The 23,520-nt window shown below is 64.7% G+C and overlaps 2 protein-coding genes across 2 annotated transcripts; one reads left to right on the forward strand and one right to left on the reverse strand.

The window, feature by feature from the left end:
• Nucleotides 1-659: 659 nt before the first annotated feature.
• TTC34 (tetratricopeptide repeat domain 34) lies at nucleotides 660-11,615 on the reverse strand (the record flags this gene model as incomplete). Its single annotated transcript, XM_055138225.1, has 7 exons — nucleotides 660-2,772; nucleotides 3,906-4,120; nucleotides 4,879-5,149; nucleotides 9,125-9,291; nucleotides 9,774-10,020; nucleotides 10,281-10,506; nucleotides 11,215-11,615. Coding segments are annotated over 7 exons (2,055 nt in total), but the record flags the coding sequence as incomplete, so codon positions are not given.
• LOC105942957 (60S ribosomal protein L23a-like) lies at nucleotides 6,760-7,316 on the forward strand. Its single transcript, XM_055137830.1, has one exon. The coding sequence runs from the start codon at nucleotides 6,775-6,777 to the stop codon at nucleotides 7,243-7,245; it is 471 nt and encodes a 156-aa protein (XP_054993805.1). The 5' UTR covers nucleotides 6,760-6,774; the 3' UTR covers nucleotides 7,246-7,316.
• Nucleotides 11,616-23,520: the final 11,905 nt, after the last annotated feature.

The following is a 23,520-nucleotide window of genomic DNA, read 5'->3' on the forward strand; positions in this document are numbered from 1 at the left end:
GGGGACCTCACTGGAGGGGCCATGCCCGATGGGGCTGTCCACCGACGGCCCCGCGCACGCCTCAGGTCAGCACCCTGCCCACCTGTCCCCCAGAAGGGGCACCCCGGCGGAGAGCAGTCACACGCAGCTCACCTTAGGCTACTCAGCGGCCCCTGGCGGGTCTCTGCAGGCTGGACACGGCAGCTGGACCAGCTGGACGAGGGAGCGGCACCAGCTGGGGTGGCCAGACGGGGAGGCCCCGGCTCCGGCTCCATTGTGATGCAGGCGCGGGTTCCCAGACTCCTGAGCTTGGTCTGGGGTTCCGTCAGCCTTTGGGGGAGGGGCAGGGAGCTGGGAGCAGACCCCATGCAGCCAGAGCCTCAGCTTGGGAGGGGCCCCCCTGAGCCGGGTTCTGGCTGGAGAGGGCGGTGCTGGCTCAGAACCCCACTCGCCTCTGACCTGGTTCTGCTTCTGTTCAGAACCCCACGGGGAGCGCACGACCGGGGTCCTCTGTGGGCTGCAGCTTCAGAGCTGGGTGCCGCCCAGTGAGCCCGCCTGGTCCCTTGAAAGACTTTCACCCAGCTGCCTCCCAGGCTCCCCCGTTTGCGAGGGGGGTTGTCTCTGACCCCAAGTCCCCACTGAGCTCAGGACCAGAAAGCTGCCCCAGCTGGCAGCTGGCCTCTGGGCGGGGGTCTGGACTCCCTGTGCGGTGGCACGAGGCACAGGCAGCCCCGGGCAGTGCGCCCCTGGCCCAGCTCCCCCACCCGCACAGCCTCACCTACACCGTGCCCGGCTGGCACCGCTGACACTCGGTGCTGACCCGGCCTTCCTGGGGTAGGGGGCTGGCGGGAGGCTTTGCATTCCTCTGCCAGGAAGGACAGAGACCTCTTGGGAGAGGCCCTCCTGCTGTGGGCTGCCCTTCCCCGTGGCCCACTGTCAGCTGCCGCTGGCAGAGGTCTTGATTCACTACTTGAGACACTTGTTCTCAAAATCCCCAGTGATGTGGCTGTAGTGGGCACCACTGGGGATGTTTTCCAGTTGGGCCCCAGGGGCCCCATCCAGGTGGGGCCCAGGTGTGCCCATCCAGGTGGGGTCCAGGTGTCTGAGACCGGCCAGCTTGACTAAGTTTCCATCTTCCCAAACTGACTTTGCCCTCAGCTCATGTTTTATTCTCGGCACCTTTGTTGGGCTACGAGTCCCCCCACGTTTCTTCTCTGCATTGATCAGTTCCCGAGTCTCCCTCCGGCTTCAGTGCCTCGTGCCACCGGGTTCCGTGCTTCTGAGCCGAGTCTGGAGCTGGGGCTGCTCCGCGGGGCTCCCTGCTGGGTCGCAGGGCTGCCATCCTGGTGGCTTGCTCAGTTTCCCCCAATTTTCTGCAATTCCAGGTTTGATTTCCTCTTGGACCCAAGTTTCATGCTGCTGTGTGCACTGGTCATGAACACTGCCTGGTGACATGTGAGACGGGCACATCGCAGCGGGTGGGGCTCATCCTGCCGGGAGTTGCGGTCTGGGCCACTCAAGGCCTTGCGGGTCATCTCTCCGTGCACCTGCTAACTGGCTCAGGACACCCTGGGCACACGTGGGTGGGTGGCAGGGGCGGGTCCCGGGGCTGGGGAGAGCAGGGCCTTCTCCCTCCTGCCCGAGAGGCCTACTCAACCTTGGAGCCACCCACGGGCGGGGCCTGGGACCTCCTCTGCAGGGTGCTGAGGGCTTTCAGGGTGGGGCTCAGCGCTGCCCAGAAAGGCGGGTGAGATTTGGCGGGTAGGGTGGTCGGGCAAAACCCAGGGACCCCTTTCATGACCTCGGCCCTTCTCTCTGAGTTGGGGTCTCTTCTGTGACCTCAGTCCTGGCTCCTGGGCACCTCTGCAGATGCCCAGCTGGCTGGGAGAGGGTGGTGGTGGGTGATCCTGCATTGGCAGCAACTGTGAGCATCTCAAGGGGGAGGAGGACGAAGATGGGGTGTGGGGTGCATGGAGCCCGTCCCTGTGCTCCCACTGGCCATGCGGGGGGCGGGGAGAGGGCCATAACTGCACTGTGGGGTGCTGGGTGGTCCCTGCAGGGCTGGGTAGTGGGCAGGGCCGGCCCCGAGCCCGTAGTCGTGGGCCAGGATGAGGCACCGGCCAGCAGAGCAGGGCCAAGGCTGCAGACAGCTTGGCCAGAGTGGCCGGGATCAACTGGCCCCCAGCTCACCAGGAGGTCCAGGTCCCCTGGGATCAGACCCCACGGAAGTGGGGCTCTGCCGTGGGACCGGGGTCCTTGAGGCGGTCAGTGGAGCTGGCAGCCAGAGGCCGCCTCCCTCCGCAACCTGGTCCTCAGGCCTCGGAGGCTGCCGTGAGAGGGGTCCAGGGCCAGGCCTGCGTCCACTGCCGCCCAGGCCTCCGCCAACCGCTGCTCCTCCAGGCACCGCTGTCCCCAGCCCAAGAGCAGGCGTGCCGCGGTGGTCCGGCCGGGCCGCTCATCCAGGCTGCTCCGGGCCTGGAGGGGCGCCAGCTGCAGGCCCTGGACGAAGGCCCGCGCGGCCCCCGCCTCGTCCCCGAGCCCCAGCAGCAGGCGCCCCTGGGAGCAGAAGTCTTCGGCCCGCGTGGAGGCGTCGCCAGCCCCGGAGCCCTCCCGGAGAACCAGGCCCAGGTCCCCGAGGGCCCGGTCAAACTCCTGCAGCTCCGCCAGACAGGCGGCCCGGAGGCGCAGGTGCGGGGCCTGGTCCGCGCTGGCCAGCACCGCCAGCGAGCAGTAGCCCAGCGCTGGCCCGGCCTGTCCTGACCGCAGCAGGCTGCTGGCTTCCTGGGCCGCGGCCTGCAGGAGGCAGAGGGGAGGGCGGGCTCAGTGTCCAGCGCGGCCCAAGCCCTCCCGAGGGCCGGCTCAGGTGCTGCCTCCTCTGTCCAGTGGCCTGGAGTGTCCCCCCAGCACCCCCAATCTGGGACACAGCGCCAGATGAGGACAATGATACTTCCTCCCCCCGCCCCCCGCGGCCCCGCCTCCTCCGCAATGTGCGGGGCGGCCACACACCGGAATTGACCACTTCCGGCCTGTTGCTCGGTAACGGCCCCGCATCCCGGCGGGTCCCAGCGCTGTGACCCCGCCAAGCACAGTGGACGCAAGACTCTCGGTCCCTGTGCCAGGCACCTGGAGGCCCCGCCCCGTCCCCCTCCTGGGCACCCGGAGGCCCCGCCCCGTCCCCCCTGGGCACCCGGAAGCCCCGCCCCGTCCCCCCTGGGCACCCGGAGGCCCCGCCCCGTCCCCCTCCTGGGCACCCCGAGGCCCCGCCCCGTCCCCCTCCTGGGCACCCGGAGGCCCCGCCCCGTCCCCCTCCTGGGCACCCGGAGGCCCCGCCCCGTCCCCCGTGGGAACGCGGAAGCCTCCTCGTCCGGCCCAGGAACATGTGGGCCCCGCCGTCACCTTAGGGTGGGCTGGCCTGCCTGGCTGCACTCCCGTCCTGCAGGACACCGTCAGAGCGAGGCGGCTCAGCTCAGCCCCAGGGCATCGCTCACGCCCCTTCCCTGCAGTTCCGGAACCCCACCCCCTCCGCAGGTGCCTGTTTGGTGGTCCCGCAGCGCGGTCCAGTGCGGGCTCCCGGGCACGGGCACTCTGCCTTGGCCATGAGTTGGCAGCAGTGCCCACAGGCAGCCCCTCATGCCCTGGCCCGCAGCCGCCCCTCACTGGGAGGCCTTCGAGTCAACTGCCCCCCGCTGCCCTCCGAGGCCGGATGCCGGCGGGAGGGGCACAGGGCCAGCGAGCAGAGGGGAAACCGCCCAGAGGCCATGGCCAGCGATGCCCGCACCAGGAGCCTCTTCCCCCCGCCCCAGGCCTTCCCGCCCTCACTCCTGGCCTCCCTCCAACACGTGGACCCCCTCCTCGGCCCTCCTGTCCAGCCCACCCCGGCCCCACCCACGGGACGGGGTGTTAGCAGTGGGGCTGGCCGGCCGCACCTGAGCAAGGCTCTGCCTCTCCGGGGCGTCCAGGAGCCCCAGCAGGAAGCCCAGGTCGCTGGCATCGGTCTCCGCCAGGCCCTGCAGGTCGCGCGCGGCGGCCGCGGCGTCCCCCTTCTTGAGCTGGAGGAGACCACGCCGGGCCCGGGCAGCCTCTGATGGTGGGCAGGGGTGCAGGGCTGCCTGCAGGCGGGCACCAGCCTCCTCGTAGCTGCCTGCCATGGTTGGGGGCGCAGAGTGAATGAGGGGCTGGAGGCGGCGCAGGAGCGGGCGCCAGCTTGCCGGGCCTGCACTGGTCAGGTTGGTGATGCTGTCACCAGGCACAGCGTGTTCCCCTTCAGCAAAGCTAGAGCGCAGCCCCTGACCCCTGTGGGTGAGGCAGGGCCACCAAAGGGACTGTCCTTAGCGCCCACCCCTGAGTCAGGGGACGCCCACAGGAGCGGCTGGGACCCGCCCACTGAGGGTCTGAGACCCGCCCACTGAGGGTCTGAGACCCGGCCACTGAGGGGTCTGAGACCCGGCCACTGAGGGGCTGAGACACGCCCACTGAGGGGTCTGAGACACGCCCACTGAGGGGTCTGAGACCCGCCCACTGAGGGACTGAGACACGCCCACTGAGGGTCTGAGAACGCCCACTGAGGGGTCTGAGACACGCCCACTGGGGGGCTGAGACACACCCACTGAGGAGCTAAGACACGCCCACTGAGGGGCTGAGAAACACCCACTGAGGGGCTGAGATGCCCACTGAGGGGCTGAGACACGCCACCGAAGGGGCTGGCATCCAGTTCAGTGATCCCCCACCGAAAGCCTTCTGTGAACCCCCACCTCTGCTCTGCGTCCGGTTGCCACAGCCTCACTCACGCCCCCGCCTTGGGGTGGACAGCAGGGAAGCAGGAGGTGGCAGGGGTGGACAGCAGGGGTGGACAGCAGGGAAGCAGGAGGTGGCAGCCAGGGGACACGTGGACACACATACCTCTCACGGTGAGCACATCTGCCAGGAGGATGTGCCCGCTGCACCGCCCGCTGTCCAGGCTGACCAGTGCCTCTGCGGCGGCCTGGAGGCCCCGGGCGTCGTCGGGGCTGAGCGTGGTGCTCGCGTCCTTCACGCGGCCCAGGAGGGCCCGGCAGCGGGAGGAGAGGCCCTGCGTGACCAGCGCCTGGACTTCGGGCTTCAGCGCACGCAGCTCAGGCACTGCGGCCCTTGGGTCCAGCTTCAGGGCACAGAGGACGTCGTCCACAGCCTCCTGTGGGGAGCAGCTGCTGGGTCCCCCAGCCTGGGTCCCCCACGGCTGGAGGGGCCCGTCAAAGTGGGGCCCATCTGGTTGGCAGAGAGGTCGAGCACTGTAGTAGGGTTCTGGGGGGCCCGGGACCAGAAACGGGGCGCCCTGATGAAGAGGGGGCTGGAGTGGGCGCCAGATGGTGGCAGGCAGAGCGGGAGCTGAGGGGGTAGCCGCTCTAGGGGACCCCGCATGGGGATGGCCATCTGGCCTCAGACGTGCTAGCCATGGGCGCCCCCAAAGCACCTTCCTGCTGCCGGTTTCCAAGGTGTGTCTGTAGCGTGTGAGTGCGTCAAAGTGTGTGGGCTCTGAAAGTGCTCATGGCCGTGAGCCATGTGAGTGTGTGACGTGTGATTGCATGTGTGATTTGGGGAGTGAGCATGCAAGAATCTGAGTGTGTGTGGAGACTGGGAGTGTTGTGTGGCGTAACTTGGCATGAGTGTGTGGTGTGAGTGTGTATCAGCCTCTAAGTGTTGGTTGTGTGTGTGTGGTTTGCAGTTTAAGTTGGTGTGTGAGCATATGGTGTGAGCATGCATAAGTGTGTAGGTTGTGTGGTGTGTGTTGCTGTAGTGTGTGTGTAAGTGTAGGCTCTTAGTGTCCACTGGTGTATGGTTTGCACATGTGCACAGATGTGTTGGTATGTGTGAATGTACACATCTGTGTGCACTGGTGTGTGTATATGCAAGTGTGTGAGTATGCACTGGTGTATCTTGTATGAGTGTGCACCGGTCTGTGAGCTGGTTGTTGTGTGAGTATATTGGTGATTCAGTGTGCATGGGTGTGTGCTGATGTGGGTGTGCATTGGTATGTATTGATGTATGTATGCATTGCTGTGTGAGTGTTGGTGGGAGTGTGTATGTTGGTGTGTGATTGTCAGTGTATGTGTTGGTGTGTGTGTTGATGGGAGTTTGTGTTGGTGTGTATTGGTGAGAGTGTGTGTTGGTGTGTGAGTGTTGGTGTGTGTGTTGGTGTGTGAGTGTTGGTGTGTGTGTTGGTGTGTGAGTGCTGCTGGGAGTGTGTTGGTTTTGGAGTATAGCTCTAAACATTTTAGGATAACATTGGTTTGTCCCTCCTCCCTTGCCACAGGGTGCTTAGGTTTAAGTGCTCTGGAGACACTCCTGTTCCTCTGTCTGTCTGTAAACTCTTCTCTGTGCTCTCCTCCCCAACCAGCTAATCACCTTTTCCCCTGATCAGATTCTGTTAACTTGAAAGATCAGATCCTTCTAGGACACTGAACTTGTATTGTAAGTTAAATATTGCTTTTCTCTCTTTTGCATAGTTTACCTTAAAGCAGTGTCCTTTCTGTGTGGACACAGGAAGACAGTTAGTGTCATGCTCTTGTATAAGTTGGTTGACTCTGAATAATATTTACTCCTGGGCATCTGCTTTCTCGACTCAGTTGCCCTTAGTTCCTAGCACCCCAAAAGCAGGGTCCCGATGAGGGACTGAAAGGACTCAGGGCAAGCTGTGAGCTACCCTGGCATCAAAATGGGCCAGGCCAAAGCACCACAATACTCAACTATAAGTTGAGAGCATGGTCATGGACAAATGCTGTCATGATCCAAAAGTAACGGCAAGAGCTTTTTACGAAGATGGCGCCGAAGGCCAAGAAGGAAGCCCCTGCCCTTCCCAAAGTTGAAGCCAAAGCCAAAGCTTTGAAGGCCAAGAAAGCAATGCTGAAAGGCATCCACAGCCAGAAAAAGAAAAAGATCCGCACGTCACCCACCTTCCGAAGACCCAAGACCCTGCGGCTGAGAAGGCAACCCAAATACCCTCGGAAGAGCGCCCCCAGGAGAAACAAGCTTGACCATTATGCCATCATCAAGTTTCCTCTCACTACTGAGTCAGCCATGAAGAAGATAGAAGATAACAACACACTTGTGTTCATTGTGGATGTCAAGGCCAACAAGTACCAGATTAAACAGGCTGTGAAGAAGCTCTATGACATTGATGTAGCCAAGGTCAACACCCTGATTAGGCCTGATGGAGAGAAAAAGGCATATGTTCGGCTGGCTCCTGATTATGACGCCTTGGATGTTGCCAACAAAATTGGGATCATCTAAACAGTCCAGCTGGCTAATCCTAAATACAGTTTTTTTTCCACCATAAAAAAAAAAAGTAACGGCAAGACTAGGACCCTGCTGGGGTTAGGAAGACTCACCTGGCCTGAGGACTATGGTCTGGAATATATAGTGGATGTCCTCAGGAAGAACCAAACTAAGTCTGGTATATCTCTTACTGTGCCCATACAGAATGACAGTCTAGAAATATTAGAGGTAGACTTACTGCAACTATTTAAGTGGATTACTAGCTGAGGAAGGAAGAAAGTGACACAGCCTTGTTTGGATCCCACCCTTGAGCGGATCTCCTAGTAATCTGGAGTAATCTCCTTAGATGAGATTTTGTCCTTGAGGAGTGGTCTAATCTCTTTGTTGATTTGTTAATGATCCGACTCACCTTTGTGTTACCACCCTATGTGATTGCTGTGTAAACTAAGACTGTAAGATCTGGAAGCAGAAGGGGAACGGAGATTGGAATAAACTGCAATTGACACCGACCAGCCTGGCCCTCGTTCCTTCCTTCCTGCCCATCGCCATCAGCCTCCCCGGGTCGGTGAAGTGGCGTGAGACTACGGACCACGGGAGGCGGGAGAGAGAGAGTGCTGCTGCCCTTTGTGATTACACATGCTGGGGTGTGTGTATTGGTGTGTGAATACTGGTGGGAATGTGTGTTGATGTGTGAGTGTCGTGTGTGTGTTGGTGCGTGAGTCAGTGTGTAAGTGTTGGTGGGAGTGTGTGTTGGGGTGTGAATGTTGGTGTGTGTGAATATTGGTGAGAATGTGTTGGTATGTGAGTGTTGGTGGGAGTGTGTATATTGGTGTGTGTGCGTTGGCAGGAGTGTGTGTATCGGTGTGTGTGTGTTGGTGTGTGTGTTGGTATGAGTGTGTGTTAGTGTGACTGTCGGTGCGAGTGTGTGTTGGTGAGAGTGTGTTGGTGTGTCTGCTGGTGTGTGTTGATGTGAGTGTTGGCGGGAGTGTGTGTTGGTATAAGTGTGTGTTAGTGTGTGAGTGGTGAGTGTTGGTGGGAGTGTGTGTTGCTGTCTGTGTTAGTGAGTGTTGGTGGGGAGTGTGTGTGTTGCTGTGAGTGTTGGTGGGAGTGTATGTGTGTTAGTGAGTGTTGGTGGGGATGTTGGTGTGTGTGTGTTCGTGAGTGTTGGCGGGAGTGTGTGTTAGTGAGTGTTGGTGGGAGTGTGTGTGTTGGTGTGTGTGTGTTAGTGTTGGTGTGTGTGTGCTAGTGAGTGTTGGTGGGAGTGTGTGTGTTGCTGTGTGTTGGGAGTGTGTGTTGGTGTGTGTGTGCTAGTGAGTGTTTGTGGGGGGTGTGTTAGTGAGTGTTGGTGGGAGTGTGTGTGTTGGTGTGTGTGTGTTAGTGTTGGTGTGTGTGTGCTAGTGAGTGTTGGTGGGAGTGTGTGTGTTGCTGTGTGTTGGGAGTGTGTGTTGGTGTGTGTGTGCTAGTGAGTGTTTGTGGGGGGTGTGTTCGTGAGTGTTGGTGGGAGTGTGTGTGTTGGTGTGTGTGTTAGTGTTGGGGGGTATGTGTGTTCGTGAGTGTTGGTGGGAGTGTGTATGTTGGTGTGTGTGTTAGTGTTGGGGGGTGTGTGTTAGTGAGTGTTGGTGGGAGTGTGTGTTGCTGTGTGTTGGGAGTGTGTGTTGGGGGGTGTGTGTTAGTGAGTGTTGGTGGGAGTGTGTGTTGCTGTGTGTTGGGAGTGCGTGTGGGTGTGTGTGTGTTAGTGAGTGTTGTGGGGTGTGTGCTGTCATTCCCCTCTTGGGCGACTGGTTGGCAGAGAGACTCCTGGCACTGGCTGTGACTCCGGGCGCCTGTCTCCCTGGGGGGCGGAGGCAGCTCCCCCGTGCCCCCGGCTTCCGCCCGCCTCCCTCGGGCTGGCTACCTGCTGCCGGCCCAGCGCCAGGTGCAGGAGTGCTCGGCCACACAGCGCGGCCACGTTCCCCGGCTCGGCCCGCAGCGCGGCGTTGAAGTCCAGCAGCGCGGTCTTCCTCTGGCCCAGGAGCGCGTAGCAGCGGGCTCGGGCCAGGAGGCTCTGGCCGGCCTGAGTGCCTGGGGGTGGGGGTGGCGTTGGCAGCTGCAGCGGGAGCCAGGCAGGTGCCCACCGGGTGGCAGTGCCCGCTGCCCACACTGGGCCCCAGGCGTGGGGCGGCTGGGCTGCCCCCGCCCTGAGCAGGAGGGCCTGGGGCGCGGGGCATGAGAGGCTGCCTGAGTGGGCGACTCCCGTCCGGGCCCGCAGGAGTCTGGGCGCAGGAGCCCCGTGAGGCCCCGTCTCGCGCCCCTGTTCTTGGGGTTGGAAACGGCACCGTGCCTGGGGGTGCAGCTCGCGAGGCCCGGGAGCGGCTGGCTCTGCTCCACGTCCCGGATGGCCTGAGCCCACCCCTGTCTGCGGCTTCTGGCCCCGCTGCTTGCCCCCCCCCCCCAAAGCGGGCATGCCCAGGGCCGCGCTGTAGGAGGTTCGAGTGACTGGGCTCCCCCTCCATTACGCCAGGTGTCCTCTGGGCTGCCCTGCCTCGGGCTCGCACCCCACCTACCTGGCACAGCCTGGGTGCCTGGGGGTGGCAGGCAGCTGCCGCCCGCGGCGAAGATGGCCAGAGACAGGTAGGCGACGGCCTCCCGGAGGTGAGTCTGCTCCCCGGCCACGCCCGGCCGCGCCCGCAGAGTGGCCACTGCCCGCGTGTGGCAGAGATGCCACAGCCGCTGCCGGTCCTCATGGCAGAAGACGCCCAGGGTGGGCTGGAGACAGGCCGTGTCCCCGCACTGCACCAGCTTCTTCACGAGCTGCGGGCAGAGTCTCAGCGCCCACCCCGCGCCGGGCCGTGGCTCCCGGGCTGGCAGCGGGCAGTGCGGGGAGCCGGGCTCAAGCGCCCAGCAGTGCCTCCCAACCCCCGGTCCTCGGACCCGGTCCAGGGAGAGACTCAGCGTCCGTCCCTCTGATGGACGCACCCATGTGGCGGGACCACGGCAGGCGAGGGGTGGAGCCACGAGCCCCGGGAGCTGGCGTGACTTCTCAGGGGCTCCCCGACCACCCCGGGCCTCACCTGGTGGGCGTCATAGCAGAAGCCCCTCCGCAGCTGCAGCAGAGCCAGCCGGGCCAGCGCGGGCGCGGCGGGGGGCCTGCGCGACTGGGCCAGCAGCAGGGCCCTGTGGGCATCGTCCAGGCGGCCCAGGCTGTACAGCGCATCGGCCACCAGCAGCCTCGACTCCTCGTCCTCCGCGTCCAGCTCCAGCAGCAGCGAGGCCAGCTGGAGCACGCCATGGGCGTCCCTGCGGGCAGCACGAGGGACCCTGTCCCCCACTGCCCAGGCCTCGGGGGCCCACTGCCCCGGGTGCGGCTGCTCTGTGGGCCTGGGACGGCAGCTCCCCGGGGTGCAGGGTCCCTGCCTAGGGCCTCGGCAGAGCTGGGGGTGGGTGGGAACAGGGGGTGCAGGCATTTCCGAGAAGCACCCCTGAGGATGACATAAAGGGCCCATAGGGGGGACCCTCCCGAATCCCCAGCATGCGGTTCTGGAGCGGGACACAGAGAAAGTGCATGTACATGTGTGTGCCGGTGTGTGCATATATGTGCATGGCTCTGTGCACCCTGTGTGTGTGCTTGGTACGAGTGTACTTGCCTGTGTGCTTGTGTGCATGTGACGTCGTGCATGCGAGCATGTGTGTCTGGGTGTGCATGTGCGCCTGTGTCCGTGCACGTGTGTGGCTATGCGCATATGTGTGCATGGACTTGTCCTGAGTGCGTGTGCCCATGTGTACGTGTGCCTGTGCGTACGTGCTCCTGTGCGTATGCTCTTGTGCGTGTGGACGTGCCTGTCTGTGTGCGTGCAGGTAGGTGGGACTCCTGCCCAGTGCTCTGGGCAAGCGGAGGTGGAGGCGGCCGCGTGCTCCGGGACGCGGGCGCGCAGGCAGAGCCGGGCCGTCTCGGGGGCGGGCAGGGGGCTTCCAGACTCGGGGAGGGGCGTCTGCCGCGGGCTGTACCCTTCCTGCGCCGCGGGGCCCGCTCCGTCCGCGGCCTCGCGCGCCGCCCGCCGCAGCAGCGTCCGGGCCTCCTCCCGCAGGACGGTCCGCAGCAGCCCGCGCTGGTTCCAGGGCACCCAGGCCTTGGCGACGAGCAGCGCCTCCTCGCGCCGCAGGCGGCAGGCGGTGACATAGTCCAGCGCGCCCAGGAAGGCGCTGCCCGCCAGCACGCGCAGCAGCCCGCGGCCGCACAGGGCGCGCACGCAGCCGCAGGGGTGGGGCGGGCCGCGCGCCACCACCGCCTGGAAGTCCTCCAGGGCGCGCGGCGCGTCCCCGGCGTGCAGCGCGCAGAAGCCGCGCAGCGCCAGCAGGGCCGGGCGCTCCCCGGCCGGGCCCGCGCGCCGCCGCCGCAGCAGGCGCTCGCACCAGGCCCGCGCGCCCGCCGCGTCCCCGGCCAGCAGCAGCGCCTCGGCCAGGCGGGCGCCCAGCGCCGGGCGCGCGGCGGGCGCGGACACGCGCAGCAGGACGCGGAGCGCGAGCAGCGCCGGCGCCAGCAGCTCGCGGCCCGAGTCCCCGCGCAGCTCGGGCCGCGCCCGCACCGCCTCCAGGAAGCGCGCCAGGCTCGCCGCCGCCGCCTCCTCTGCCCGCGCCCGCAGGCGCTCGCGGGCGCCCTCGGGGAACAGCGCGTCCAGCTGCCGCCGCGCGCCCGCCTGGCTCTCGCTGAAGGCCGCGTGCAGGTCCCCGAGCGCGTCCAGCGCCCCGCCGTCCAGGGAGAAGGCCGCGGCCGCGCGGGTCACCAGCAGCGCGGCCAGACGCTCGCCTGCGGAGGAGACGCTCGCCTGGACCCCAGCCGCGCGCGGAGCCCCCGACCCCTCCCCCCCTGCACGGCCGGGGTGCCCCTCGGGCCAGGAGCCCCCAGAGCTGCGACACATGGGGTGGGCCTCGATTTCCTCTCCCGCTCTGGGCTGCGGTTTGGATGCTGACCCCCAGCTAGGCCTGGGACGGGTCCCGCCCCCCGCGGGCCCCCCGCGTCAGCCCCCTCCCTCAGCCGCGTTCAAGACCTCCTCCCTCCCCGCCTTCTGATGGGCCTTGGTGGAGTCGCCCCTTATCCTGAGTTCCAGAAGATTCTGTGCTCAGTCAGGGTGAGGCTAGTACCTGGGGGCTTCCCGAGCCCCCATCTCTGCTGGCTGTGCCCGCACCCTCCAGGGCAGCCGCCGGCCACTGGGAAACGGCCTCTGCCTGGCTTCTAGGTGCCGCGGGAGGCTTGCAGAGGCCGTTTCCCAGTGTGTGTGTGTGGGGGGGGTTGAGGGGCTCCCTCCGCTTTCCCCCCCTGCGCTCCCGCCGCCCGTCTCCACGCCAGTCCGCTGTGGTCTGCAGCCTGTCGCCCACTCACTCACTCTCGACTCTGACCTGAGTTAAGTCTAGGAAGAACCCCAGCCGGTTTCCAGGGCGGGAGGGACAGTGATGGGACAGGGCACCTCCTCGCACTCGCCTCCCGCTGGAACCCCCACAGTGCTCCCTGGAACGGCCTGAGTGCGGCTGGCTGTGGCCCCCAGTAAATACAGTTTCCGAGGGGGGACACAGCCTCTGCGTGAGCCCCCGCTGCTCTCCGGAGCCAGTGAGAACCCTTCCTACTCGGCCCACGGGGCGCGTCTGTCCTGCTGCTCAGCCCGCCCGGTCACCCTCGACACTGTCCCCTGCCGAGGGGTCCTGAGCTGCCGGGCTTCTGGTCGCGTCTCTGTAGACTCGATTCAGCCACGTTTCCCCGAAGATCCCTGGTTTGCTCCCGCAGGCGGTTAACCCCTGAGCTCGGACTCCTGCCAGCGGGTCACCAGGTGTCACTGAGGTCAGCCAGGGCCAGCTACACCCTCCCCGCCCTCCTCTCCCGCTGTCCCCTGGGTCTCTGGCCACTTTCTCACTCGGACCCTGTCTCACATCTAAGCAGCCCTGCAGCATCCTTGCTCGGAGACCACAAAAGCTACACGCTCCCAGCCCCCCGCACGGCCTCACCCCTCCAGCTCCCTCCTGCAGCCTCCCACACGGCCTCACCCCTCCAGCTCCCTCCCACAGCCCCCCCACAGCCTCACCCCTCTAGCTCCCTCCCACAGCCCCCCATGGCCTCACCCCTCCAGCTCCCTCCCACAGCCCCCCCACAGCCTCACCCCTCCAGCTCCCTCCCACAGCCCCCCCCACAGCCTCACCCCTCCAGCTCCCTCCCACAGCCCCCCCACAGCCTCACCCCTCCAGCTCCCTCCCACAGCCCCCCACACGGCCTCACCCCTCCAGCTCACTCCCACAGCCCTCCCACCTCCCCCCACACAGCCTCACCCCTCCAGCTCACTCCCACAGCCCCCCCCACAGCCTCATCCCTCCAGCTCCCTCCTGCAGCCCCCTCCCCCCACAGCCTCACCCCTCCAGCTCCCTCCTGCAGCCCCCTTCCCCCCACACACACAGCCTCACCCCTCCAGCTCCCTTCAGCAGCCCCCCTGCATGGTCTGACCCCGGCTCCCTCCCGCCTGTGCTGGGGGCGACCCCTCACTTGCCAAGTACTCGCACTCTGGGCCCCTCAGGCTGGTGGCCAGCCCCATCCGTGCCCCCTCTGGCAGCGGGAGCCTCCTGTTGAGGGCATCTGACGGCTCCGGGCCGCGGCCCTCCCTGCCTGTGCTCGGGGCTCCTCGATGACTAACAGCCTTTCGGGGTCTGGCTGCTGGGTCTGCTCTGATGCATGCGGGTCTCGTTCCTGTGATGGGGACTATTTCCACACACGTATTAGCCATCTGTGTCTTCTCTGCGGGGAATGATTCTGCCAGTTCTTGCTCGGAATATGTTCTTATCAATATGGACACAGTCTCCGAGTCCTCCGAGGACCCGCCTTTTGTTCGTTGTGTATTTTGCAAACACATGTTGTCCTGTTCTCTTCCATACTTGTAGGGAAGACAGAAGTTAGACAGTTTTGTTTTGTTTTGTTTTGCGGTGCTCAGGGGTCACTCCTGGTGGGACTCGGGCATCGGGTGGGGCTGCCCACATGCTGGTAAGCGCCTCACCCGCTGTGCTCTCTGTACTCTCTCTGGTGGAAAGTTCTAGAATTTTAGGGGCCGGAGTGATAGGACAGCAGGAAGGCACGTGCCTCATAGGTGGCCGACCTGGGGTTGGTCCCTGGCGTCCCACCTGCTTCCCTGAGCATGGCCAGGAGTATGCCTGGGTGCAGAGCCAGGGGTAAGCCACACACCGCTGGGTGTCGCCCAAAACCAGAAATATAAAGTTGTAAGATTTTGATATAGTCAAATGATTCAATCCTTTTTTTGTTTGCACTTCCTGTATCTTAAGAAACCTCGCTGCGTGCATAGGTGTCTGTACGACATCATCTTACAGTTTATGTTGGAAACTGTGGGACTTAGATATTCATGCAATCTAGCTGGGATGATTTTCTTTGAGTTTTTGTCCAGGTTGAGGCAGAACCCGGCACCCCCACGCCTCGGCCGTGACAGACCTCCAGTGTCCAGTCTGTGCCCCCTCTCAGGGCACACAGCTGCCTCTGGCCCTGCCAACCCGGGGCCAGTGTCTCTCTGCCTGCCCTGGTGCGTGTGGCCCGAGAGAGCCTCACGTCCCCCTGTCCTCTGCAGGTCTCTGTCCCCTCATGCTCAGTCACGTGTGCGCTGGACATCACCCACTTATGCATGTGCCAGCACTGTCCTCTCATGGTGTTAAATACCGTTGTCCGTAAAGCCATATATTTTGAAATAAATTATTTTTTGTTGCACTGGCTAGTGCATATTTAAAGCATAACATTTTACCTATTGCCGTTGACAGGGAATATATGTGCTTGCAGCGTATCCTGTGAAACTTTGCCGCTGTTTCTTTTGGGGTGTTCACGCAGTTCATGCAGCGTCTGGGATAACGGCAACTTTGCTTCTTCCTCTTCGGCTGCCGCTTTTCCCTTCCTTCATATCTCAATTTTGCATGGGGGACGGTCCCTAACGCAGGGACGAACTCAGGGCGGGTGGGAGTCACCTCAGTCCTTTTATGTTTCCACGGTGGCCATTTCCGGAGGCCTAAGAGCAACTTCTGGTCCTCAGGGGTCTGGGATGGAGCCAGGCAAAGTGCGTGCTCTGTGACTGGGAACTGGAGTGGCTTCTGGAAGGTTCCTCCCAGCCCTCGGGGCCCCACCCCAGCGGTGTCTCTCGGGAGCAGTACCTGTTAGCATCGGAGCTGCAGCCCTTTGTGGCTCCCGGGACCTGCGTCCAGGGAAAGGTCCTGGCACCTGGATGGGACCCTGGTCACGGCCTGCAGTGCCGTGAGCCCCGTGTCCCAGTGCCCCCATCAGCTCAGGTCCCCGGACCTCTGGACGTGGTGTCCTGGGCTGGGAGTAGCGCGTGTCCGCTGGCCGTTCCCGCCCTGCTCAGCGAGGCTGTGGGGGGGCTGCACCGAGTGCGTCTCTGCCCCTGTTGCTCTCCTGGGGCCTGAGCACGGCCCCCACCCTCCAGCCTCCTGAGCAGACATCAGGGGTCCCCGTGTATGTCTGTCCCTTCCTGACGCTCTGCCCCGCCCACGAGCCCCCAGGACGGCTCAGTCATCTCTCGCCTCACTCCCAGGGGTCCCTGTCACCCCCACTTCCGTCCGTTCCATCTCACGTGAGCCCCTACAGCCGTGGCAACTCCCTTCCAGTGCTCGTGCCCCCATGCTGGAGGGGCGAGCCCCATCTCCCAGGACATGCTGTACGGCACCTCTTTAAGGTGGCCGTGGCCCCCCCGCCCTGTGTCCTCAGCTCTGAGCCCCTCGGGCGCGGGCACCCACAGGCCCTCCCCCTCCAGGCCCCAGTGGCCAGCCGCCTGGCGACACCCTGTCCACCAGGGGCTGTCTCTGAGCTCTGAGTGGGCGACGTCGCAGTCGTCTTACACCCACTACACAGGCTGCTGGAGGGGCTGTGGCCAGGGGACTCCACAGCCCGCCTTGGGGGCCGGAGGGCACCGGCCTCCACCTGCCTCCGCCCGCCTGCCTCCGTCCACCTGCCTCCACCTGCCCCTTACAAATCAAGAGAAGCCCCGGTCTGCCCTTCCCTCGGGCCCCTCCCTGCGCCCCAGCCTTCACCGCTCTGCCCAGGACGGCCCAGTGCCCCGTCCTCCCTGCCCTCCTCTCCCGGACAGCCCACCCCCCTCCCCTGCTCTCCTGCCAGTGAGCCCTTGTGTGCCAGCAGCCGGGGACGGGGGTCTGGACATGCCGCCCCCGCTCCTCCCCATGGCCACCTCTGAGGGCTGGACAGCGAGTCTCGGCCTCAGACGCTGCCCTCACATGCCCGCTGCCTCTCTCCAATGGCCACTGCCCTGTCTGGACGCCTGGACTCCCCATGTCCTTCCTCCCAGACCTGCCCAGAGCCTATCTTTGCCCCGTCTTCCAAGTGGCCCTCCTGGCCACCAGGTGCTTCCCGAGCACGGGCCTGCCCTGTCCCCCCACGGCACTGCCCGCCCTGGGCCGGGTCACCCTCCTACCTTGGGGTCGGCTGCCCGGTGGCTGGGGCTCCAGGAGGCGGCCACATGCCGCTCGGCAGGCCTCGAACCTGCCCGCCCGCAGCAGCGCGTCGGGGGCCAGGGCGTCACTCCAGCTGCCCGTGGCGTCCAGGGCGGCCAGCAGCCCCTGGCCGTCTGCGCTGTCCCTGGCCTCGAGGCGCCCCAGGACGTGGTCCCGGACGGCCCCGAGCAGCAGAGGCAGGTGCGGCTGCTGGTGTGCGAGGACGAAGGCCACGGTGCGGTCAGCGCTGGCGGCGAACGCCTGCAGGTAGTCGGCCAGGCCCGCAGCGCGCGTGGCCCCGGCCAGGACGCGGGCCAGGGCGCGGGTCAGCCGCAGCTCCAGGCCCAGCGGGGAGCCCGCAGCCAGCAGGGCGCTGCAGCGCGCCTCGGCCTCCAGGGGGCGCCCGCGCGCCAGCAGTCCGGCCAGGCCGTGCAGCGCGGCCGCCGGGTGCTCCGGGCACAGGGTGGCCAGGAAGGCCGCGGCCTGGGCGCCCGTCAGCGACACCACGGCCATCCCGTCCCAGTGGACGGCCGGGATGGGCCTCTCGCCGCGGCACCAGGCCTCCAGCGCCGCCAGCACGGGCGCCCCCTGGCCCTCGGGCAGGGCCCGGACGAGGCCCACGGCCGACGGGGCGTGGCAGCTGAAGGCGGCCAGGAGGAAGGCGGCCGCCCGCGCAGGCTCGCCCTGGGCCAGCTGCCGGCCCCCCTCCTGGCACAGGCTGGCCGCCAGCTCCTGGGCCAGCATCGCTGGGGGCGTGTCCGGGCCCGGCCCTGTGGAGGGGGGCGGTCAGGGCCTGGCAGACCCCACAACTCCCGCGCCCCACCCGCCCTGCCCCGGGGCCTCCCCGCCCGCAGACCGGGGCCCCGGAGTGTGGCCACTCGGGGGACACCCGGGACTGGACTCAGGGCCCGGCCAGTGTGTGAGCCCCACCCCCGGCTTCCAGCACTCACAGGGGCCCTTGGTCCCCCCCCCCCCGCAGAGCCCTGAGTACATCCCGGTCACACTCTCCACCCGCTCTGGGTCGTAACTACCCCCTGCTCTCCCTCGCAGAGGGGCCTGAGCCGCCGCCCACTGACCCTCACACGCCCACCTGTGGCGCCCAGACTCCTTGGTGGGGGTGTTGGTGTGTGTGGGTGGTGGTCAGTGGCGGTCAGCTGCGGTCAGTGATGGTCAGTGGCAGTCAGTTGTGGTCAGCGGCGGTCAGTGATGGTCAGTTGGCAGTCAGTTGTGGTCAGCGGCGGTCAGTGGAAGTCAGCGGTGGGCAGTGGCGGTCAGTAGCAATGAGTGGTGGTCAGCGGCAGCCAGTGGCGATCAGCGGTGGTCAGTGGCGGTCAGTGACGGTCAGCGGTGGGCAGTGGCGGTCAGCAGCAATCAGTGGTGGTCAACGGCGGTCAGTGGCGGTCAGTGGCGGTCAGTTGTGGTCAGCGGCAGTCAGCGGCAGTCAGTGGCGGTCAGTTGTGATCAGCAGCGGTCAGTGGCAGTCAGCGGTGGGCAGTGGCTGGCCGTGGGAGCTGCAGGTGTCCTGTCTGTCTCCTGGGAGAGCATCAACACAGGCCCTGCTCCACTGCGCCCCCTGGTGGCTATTGCTCCTCATGGTGGGCGGAAGCTCAGACTGGGTGGGCATGTGGGGAAGCCGGAGGCTGGGGTGCGAGTCAGCGTGCGGGGGGCTGGGGGGGCTGGGGAAGCGGCCCTCAGGGGTGGGGAAGGGGCCCGGATTCCCAGGACTCGGAGTTGGGGCGACTCTGCTGCACCTCCCGGCTGCTCCCTGCAGACAACGGCCGTCCTAGCCCCAAATGCTGTCCATGTGCGGGCCTGGGGCCTCCCTGGACTCAGAATGGCCAGGAGACCGCTGGCCCGGGGCTTCCCCTTGCTGAAGACGGGGCGATACTGGGACCCCTTCCTGGCTGCAATAAGGAGGACGCCTGGATGCCAGCCGGCCAGCAGTGTGGGGGCCCACCCAGTGCCACGAGGGCTCAGGGGGCAAGGAGGTGTCTGCCGCAGGGGCGGGGCTTGGGGGCCTCTGGGGTCCATCCGGGCCAGCCTGCCGACAGGGGACAGGGTCTGGGGAGAGGTGTGGCCTGGGGGCGTGCATCCAGCCCCTCAGCCCAGGCTGGGCAGGTGTGCCTGGGCTCGGGGCGCGGGCGGGCCCTGCCTGAGGGGTCTCTAGGCTTCCGAGCATCTGTTCACCCCAAACCCTCAGGGACGCCTCCTCCCGGGGCTGGCACAGGCCAGCGGGGACCTGCGGTGGGGAAAGCCGGGAAGGAGCCTCTGGCAGGCGTGTGGACCCAGGTCAGGCTGGGGGTCGGGCTGGGGGTCAGGGCTGGGGTTGGGGCCGGGGCGAATGCTGGGGGTCAGGGCTGGGGTCAGGGCTGGGGTCAGGGCCAGAGGACAGGCTGGGGGTCAGGGCTAAGGCCAGGGCTGGGTCGGGGCTGGAGGACAGGCTGGGGGTCAGGGCTGGGGGTCAGGGCTAAGGCCAGGGCTGGGTCGGGGCTGGAGGACAGGCTGGGGGTCAGGGCTAAGGCCAGGGCTGGGCCGGGCCTGGGTCGGGGCTGGGTCGGGCCTGGGCCTTTGGGCTGAGCCCTCCTATCTCAGTGTCTGCATGTGGATGTCTGCTGCCCCAGTGCTCCCGAGACAGGCAGTGGGTCTCACCCTGAGCCGCAGACGTCTCTGCAGGGCGGATATGGGCCCCATGGCTGTGACTCGGCCACAAGCTGCCGGAGTCCCCACACCCCAGGGCAGAGGCTGCAGCCGAGCTTGCGGCTGCCCCGGCCCCCTCGCTTGGGCCCAGCTCTAGGGCGCTTCTCCCCAGGGCCCCTCAGGGCTCTGACCCCCGGCCCTCCTGGCAGCCCCGAGACGTACCTGCTCCAGGAGTGAGACGCGGCTGGTCGCGGCCCCTCAGCAGCTCCGAGCCCTGCGCCTCGCCCTGTTCCTGATCAATAATTCAGGGGCAGCGCCCACGGCCGCACTCGCCTCCCACCTGCCACTCTCGTGCCTGCCCCGACGGGGTGCGGGGGTGTGGGGCTCCCCAGACGCTCCTGCTGGGACCTCACCCTCCTGCCCCCCTAAGCTGGCGGCCTCTGCCTCCCGCACCTGGCGCCCAACTCCAGCAGCTCCCGGCTGGGCCTGCGCGCTCGCTCACCGTCCTTCCAGGGGCCCTGCTCCCCCTGCCACAGCCCCCCCCACCTGCTGTCGAAAGGTGTGTGGAGGGGCCCGCGCCCGCACGCAGACCCCCTGGCGTCTGGGGCTCACACCCCCGAGCTGTGGCTTCTCCTTTGTCCCGACCTTGCGCTGCCTCGGGGGGCCAGCAGCGGGTCTCCTGCTCGGAAAGAACAAAGTTGATCCAGCGGCCGCAGGACCATCAATCACAAGCCGCAAAGAGGTGACTTCTCAGAAAGTCGCGGGTCTAATGATCCCGCCCGTTCCAGTAAATGGCGCATTTGTATCCGCAGCTCGAGTATGCAAACAGTAATTAGCTGGTAATGAGCCCGGACCCCAGGGCCTCCCCGCCCGGAGCTCATTTGCATGTTAATTATCATTAGGGAAACAAGTTATCAACAGCCTAATTAGCAGCCACATCATTTTTACAAGAAACTGCATGTGCCCTGACACGTGAGTCAGCGGGACATCTATGGAGGCTGTGGCACCACCCCGGGGTGCCTGGGCGCTGTGTCGACTGGCTCTGTCCGGGGGCAGGGCACCCCTGCCGTGCCAACCCCTCTCTGGGCGGGGCTCGCCGGAGGAGCCGGGCTGGGCGGCCCCAGGTCGTGGATGCAGTGGGGAGCCAGTTCAGTGCCGGGGACAGGCCACGCGTGAGGGCGAGGGGCTGGGGGCCAGGTGTGGGAAGTTGTGGGTACAGGTGCCGGGCGGTGTCTGCGGGGAGGCGGGGGATGGGCAGCGGCTGGGGACGAGCACGCAGAGGCTCCCAGGGGCCCAGCCCGACCTCAGTGTGGGGGCTGCCCGGGCACTGTGCCCTGAGCATGGGCAAGGTGGGTTCTGGGGTCCCCCATTCCCTCCCTGCCCAGTCTGGGGGGCTGTAGGGCGCCCCGCCTGCCTCCCTGCTCAGCACGGCCAGCCTGACCCGTCCCCCTGGGTCAGTCCTTGTCCTCGTCTGAGCTGGTCCTGACCTGCCCCCTCACCGTGGGGGCTCAGCTGGACGCCCACCAGCCCCTCGACCTGACCAGCCTCAGCTCTGTGCCCTGCCTCGTGGGTACGTGGTGACAGGACACTCTGTCTTTCGCGCACCGTCCTCCGGCCCCTGTGGTCTTAGCTCAGCAGGGCGCTGAGAGAAGGCCTGGGGAAGACCCCCTCCCTCACGCCAGCTGGGCCTCCACCCCACGCAGTCTCCCCTGAGGACCCTCGGGAGCCATGTACGGGCTGTGACCCCTCAGAACAGGTTCTGGCCCCAGCACCAAGGAAGGAGGGTGTGGGGGGGGGAGGCCGGAGAGGGGGAGGGCTGGGGGGTGGGGGAGTGGGGGCGTGTGGGGAGGGCTGAGGAGAACATTAGCTGCTCTTTTTTTTTTCTTTTTGGGTCACACCCAGCGATGCTCAGGGGTTACTCCTGGCTCTGCACTCAGGAATTACTCCTGGCGGTGCTTGGGGGACCATATGGGATGCTGGGGATTGAACCCGGGTCGGCCGCGTGCAAGGCAAACGCCCTACCCGCTGTGCTATTGCTCCGGCCCCTTAGCGGCTCTTTCTGACGGGACTTCCCGTGATGCTTCGTAACCACTGTCAGGCCAGAGGGAGGGCGGGAGGGCTGGGTCCTGGTACCCAGACTGAGCCTCACCCTCCGGTTCACAGCCAACATTTCCAGATCGCCTTATAGCCCCAATGCAGAAGCTTTGGGGGCAGAAACGTAGTAGTTATGCATGTAGTGATCACATGTGCATGGGTCATGCTTGTAGTGATCACATGTGTAGTGTTCATACATGTAGAAGATATACACAACAGTCATCTATGCAATAGACACAAGTATATTGGACCTGCGGGTACTGGGTACACATGTAGTGGTCATGCATGTAGCAGGCATTTGGAGCATGTGTCTGTGTGACCTGCTGTGTGGCCATCCTCCTGGGTTTAGGTATGTGAAGTTTGTCTTGCATGTATGTGACATGCAGGTGTGTGTGGACACATAGGTGTGTGCCAATGCATATGCACACAAACATGCACACATGATCACAGGTGCCTGTGAGCTGGACTGTGCCTCAGAAACATGTGAGTATGTGATTTGTCCATGTGGACAGACAGGCGTGCCTTCTAATGCCTGTGTGCACCGTGGCTGGAGAAAGGCCTGGGGCTGCCCTGGGCTCCGGAGACTAGAGAGCCACCGGGGGCCCCACTGCATCCTGTCTGTCCCGTCTGTGGTCTGTCTGTCCTGTCTGTGTCCTGTCTGTCCTGTCTGTCCTGTCTGTGTCCTGTCTGTCCTGTCTGTCCTGTCTGTCCCGTCTGTGTCCTGTCTGTCCTGTCTGTCCTGTCTGTCCCATCTGTGTCCTGTCTGTCATGTCTGTCCTGTCTGTGTCCTGTCTGTCATGTCTGTCCTGTCTGTCCTGTCTGTCCTGTCTGTCCCATCTGTGTCCTGTCTGTCATGTCTGTCCTGTCTGTGTCCTGTCTGTCATGTCTGTCCTGTCTGTCCTGTCTGTGTCCTGTCTGTCCTGTCTGTCCCGTCTGTGGTCTGTCTGTGTCCTGTCTGTCCTGTCTGTGTCCTGTCTGTCCTGTCTGTCCTGTCTGTCCTGTCTGTCCCATCTGTGTCCTGTCTGTCCTGTCTGTCCTGTCTGTCCCGTCTGTGTCCTGTCTGTCCTGTCTGTGTCCTGTCTGTCCTCTCTGTCCTGTCTGTCCTGTCTGTGTCCTGTCTGTCCTGTCTGTCCTGTCTGTCCTGTCTGTCCTGTCTGTCCTGTCTGTCCCGTCTGTGTCCTATCTGTCCTGTCTGTCCTGTCTGTCCTGTCTGTCCCGTCTGTGTCCTGTCTGTGTCCTGTCTGTGGTCTGTCTGTCCTGTCTGTGTCCTGTCTGTGGTCTGTCTGTCCTGTCTGTGTCCTGTCTGTCCTGTCTGTGTCCTGTCTGTGGTCTGTCTGTCATGTCTGTGTCCTGTCTGTCCTGTCTGTGTCCTGTCTGTGGTCTGTCTGTATCCTGTCTGTGTCCTGTCTTTGTCCTGTCTGTGGTCTGTCTGTGTCCTGTCTGTCCTGTCTGTGTCCTGTCTGTGGTCTGTCTGTATCCTGTCTGTGTCCTGTCTGTGTCCTGTCTGTGGTCTGTCTGTATCCTGTCTGTGTCCTGTCTGTATCCTGTCTGTGGTCTGTCTGTATCCTGTCTGTGGTCTGTCTGTGTCCTGTCTGTGTCCTGTCTGTGGTCTGTCTGTGTCCTGTCTGTGTCCCGTCTGTGGTCTGTCTGTGTCCTGTCTGTGGTCTGTCTGTGTCCTGTCTGTGTCCTGTCTGTCCTGTTTGTCCTGTCTGTCCTGCCTGTGGTTTGTCTGTCCTGTCTGTGTCCTGTCTGTGTCCTGTCTGTGGTCTGTCTGTATCCTGTCTGTGTCCTGTCTGTGTCCTGTCTGTCCTGTCTGTGTCCTGTCTGTCCTGTCTGTGTCCTGCTAGTTTCATCGTGGTTCCCTCTGTGGCCTGTCCGTGGCCCGCCCGTGGGGCTGCTCTTGGGTAGTCTCTGGACTCCGCCTTAGGCCCCCATGTGCCAGCCCTCGATGCACCCACATTCCTTCTCCTTCTCGGGGAGCTTCAGGCCTCTCTCTGTCTGCTGCCTCGGCCTGGGAAGTGGAGGGGGAGGTGCGGAGGGGCCCCAGGTTGGGGCAGGGTCGTGAGTTTCGGCGCCCCCTGGCGGCCGCTC

Source organism: Sorex araneus, chromosome 5, assembly GCF_027595985.1.
Source record: "Sorex araneus isolate mSorAra2 chromosome 5, mSorAra2.pri, whole genome shotgun sequence".
Taxonomy (NCBI): Eukaryota; Metazoa; Chordata; class Mammalia; order Eulipotyphla; family Soricidae; genus Sorex; species Sorex araneus.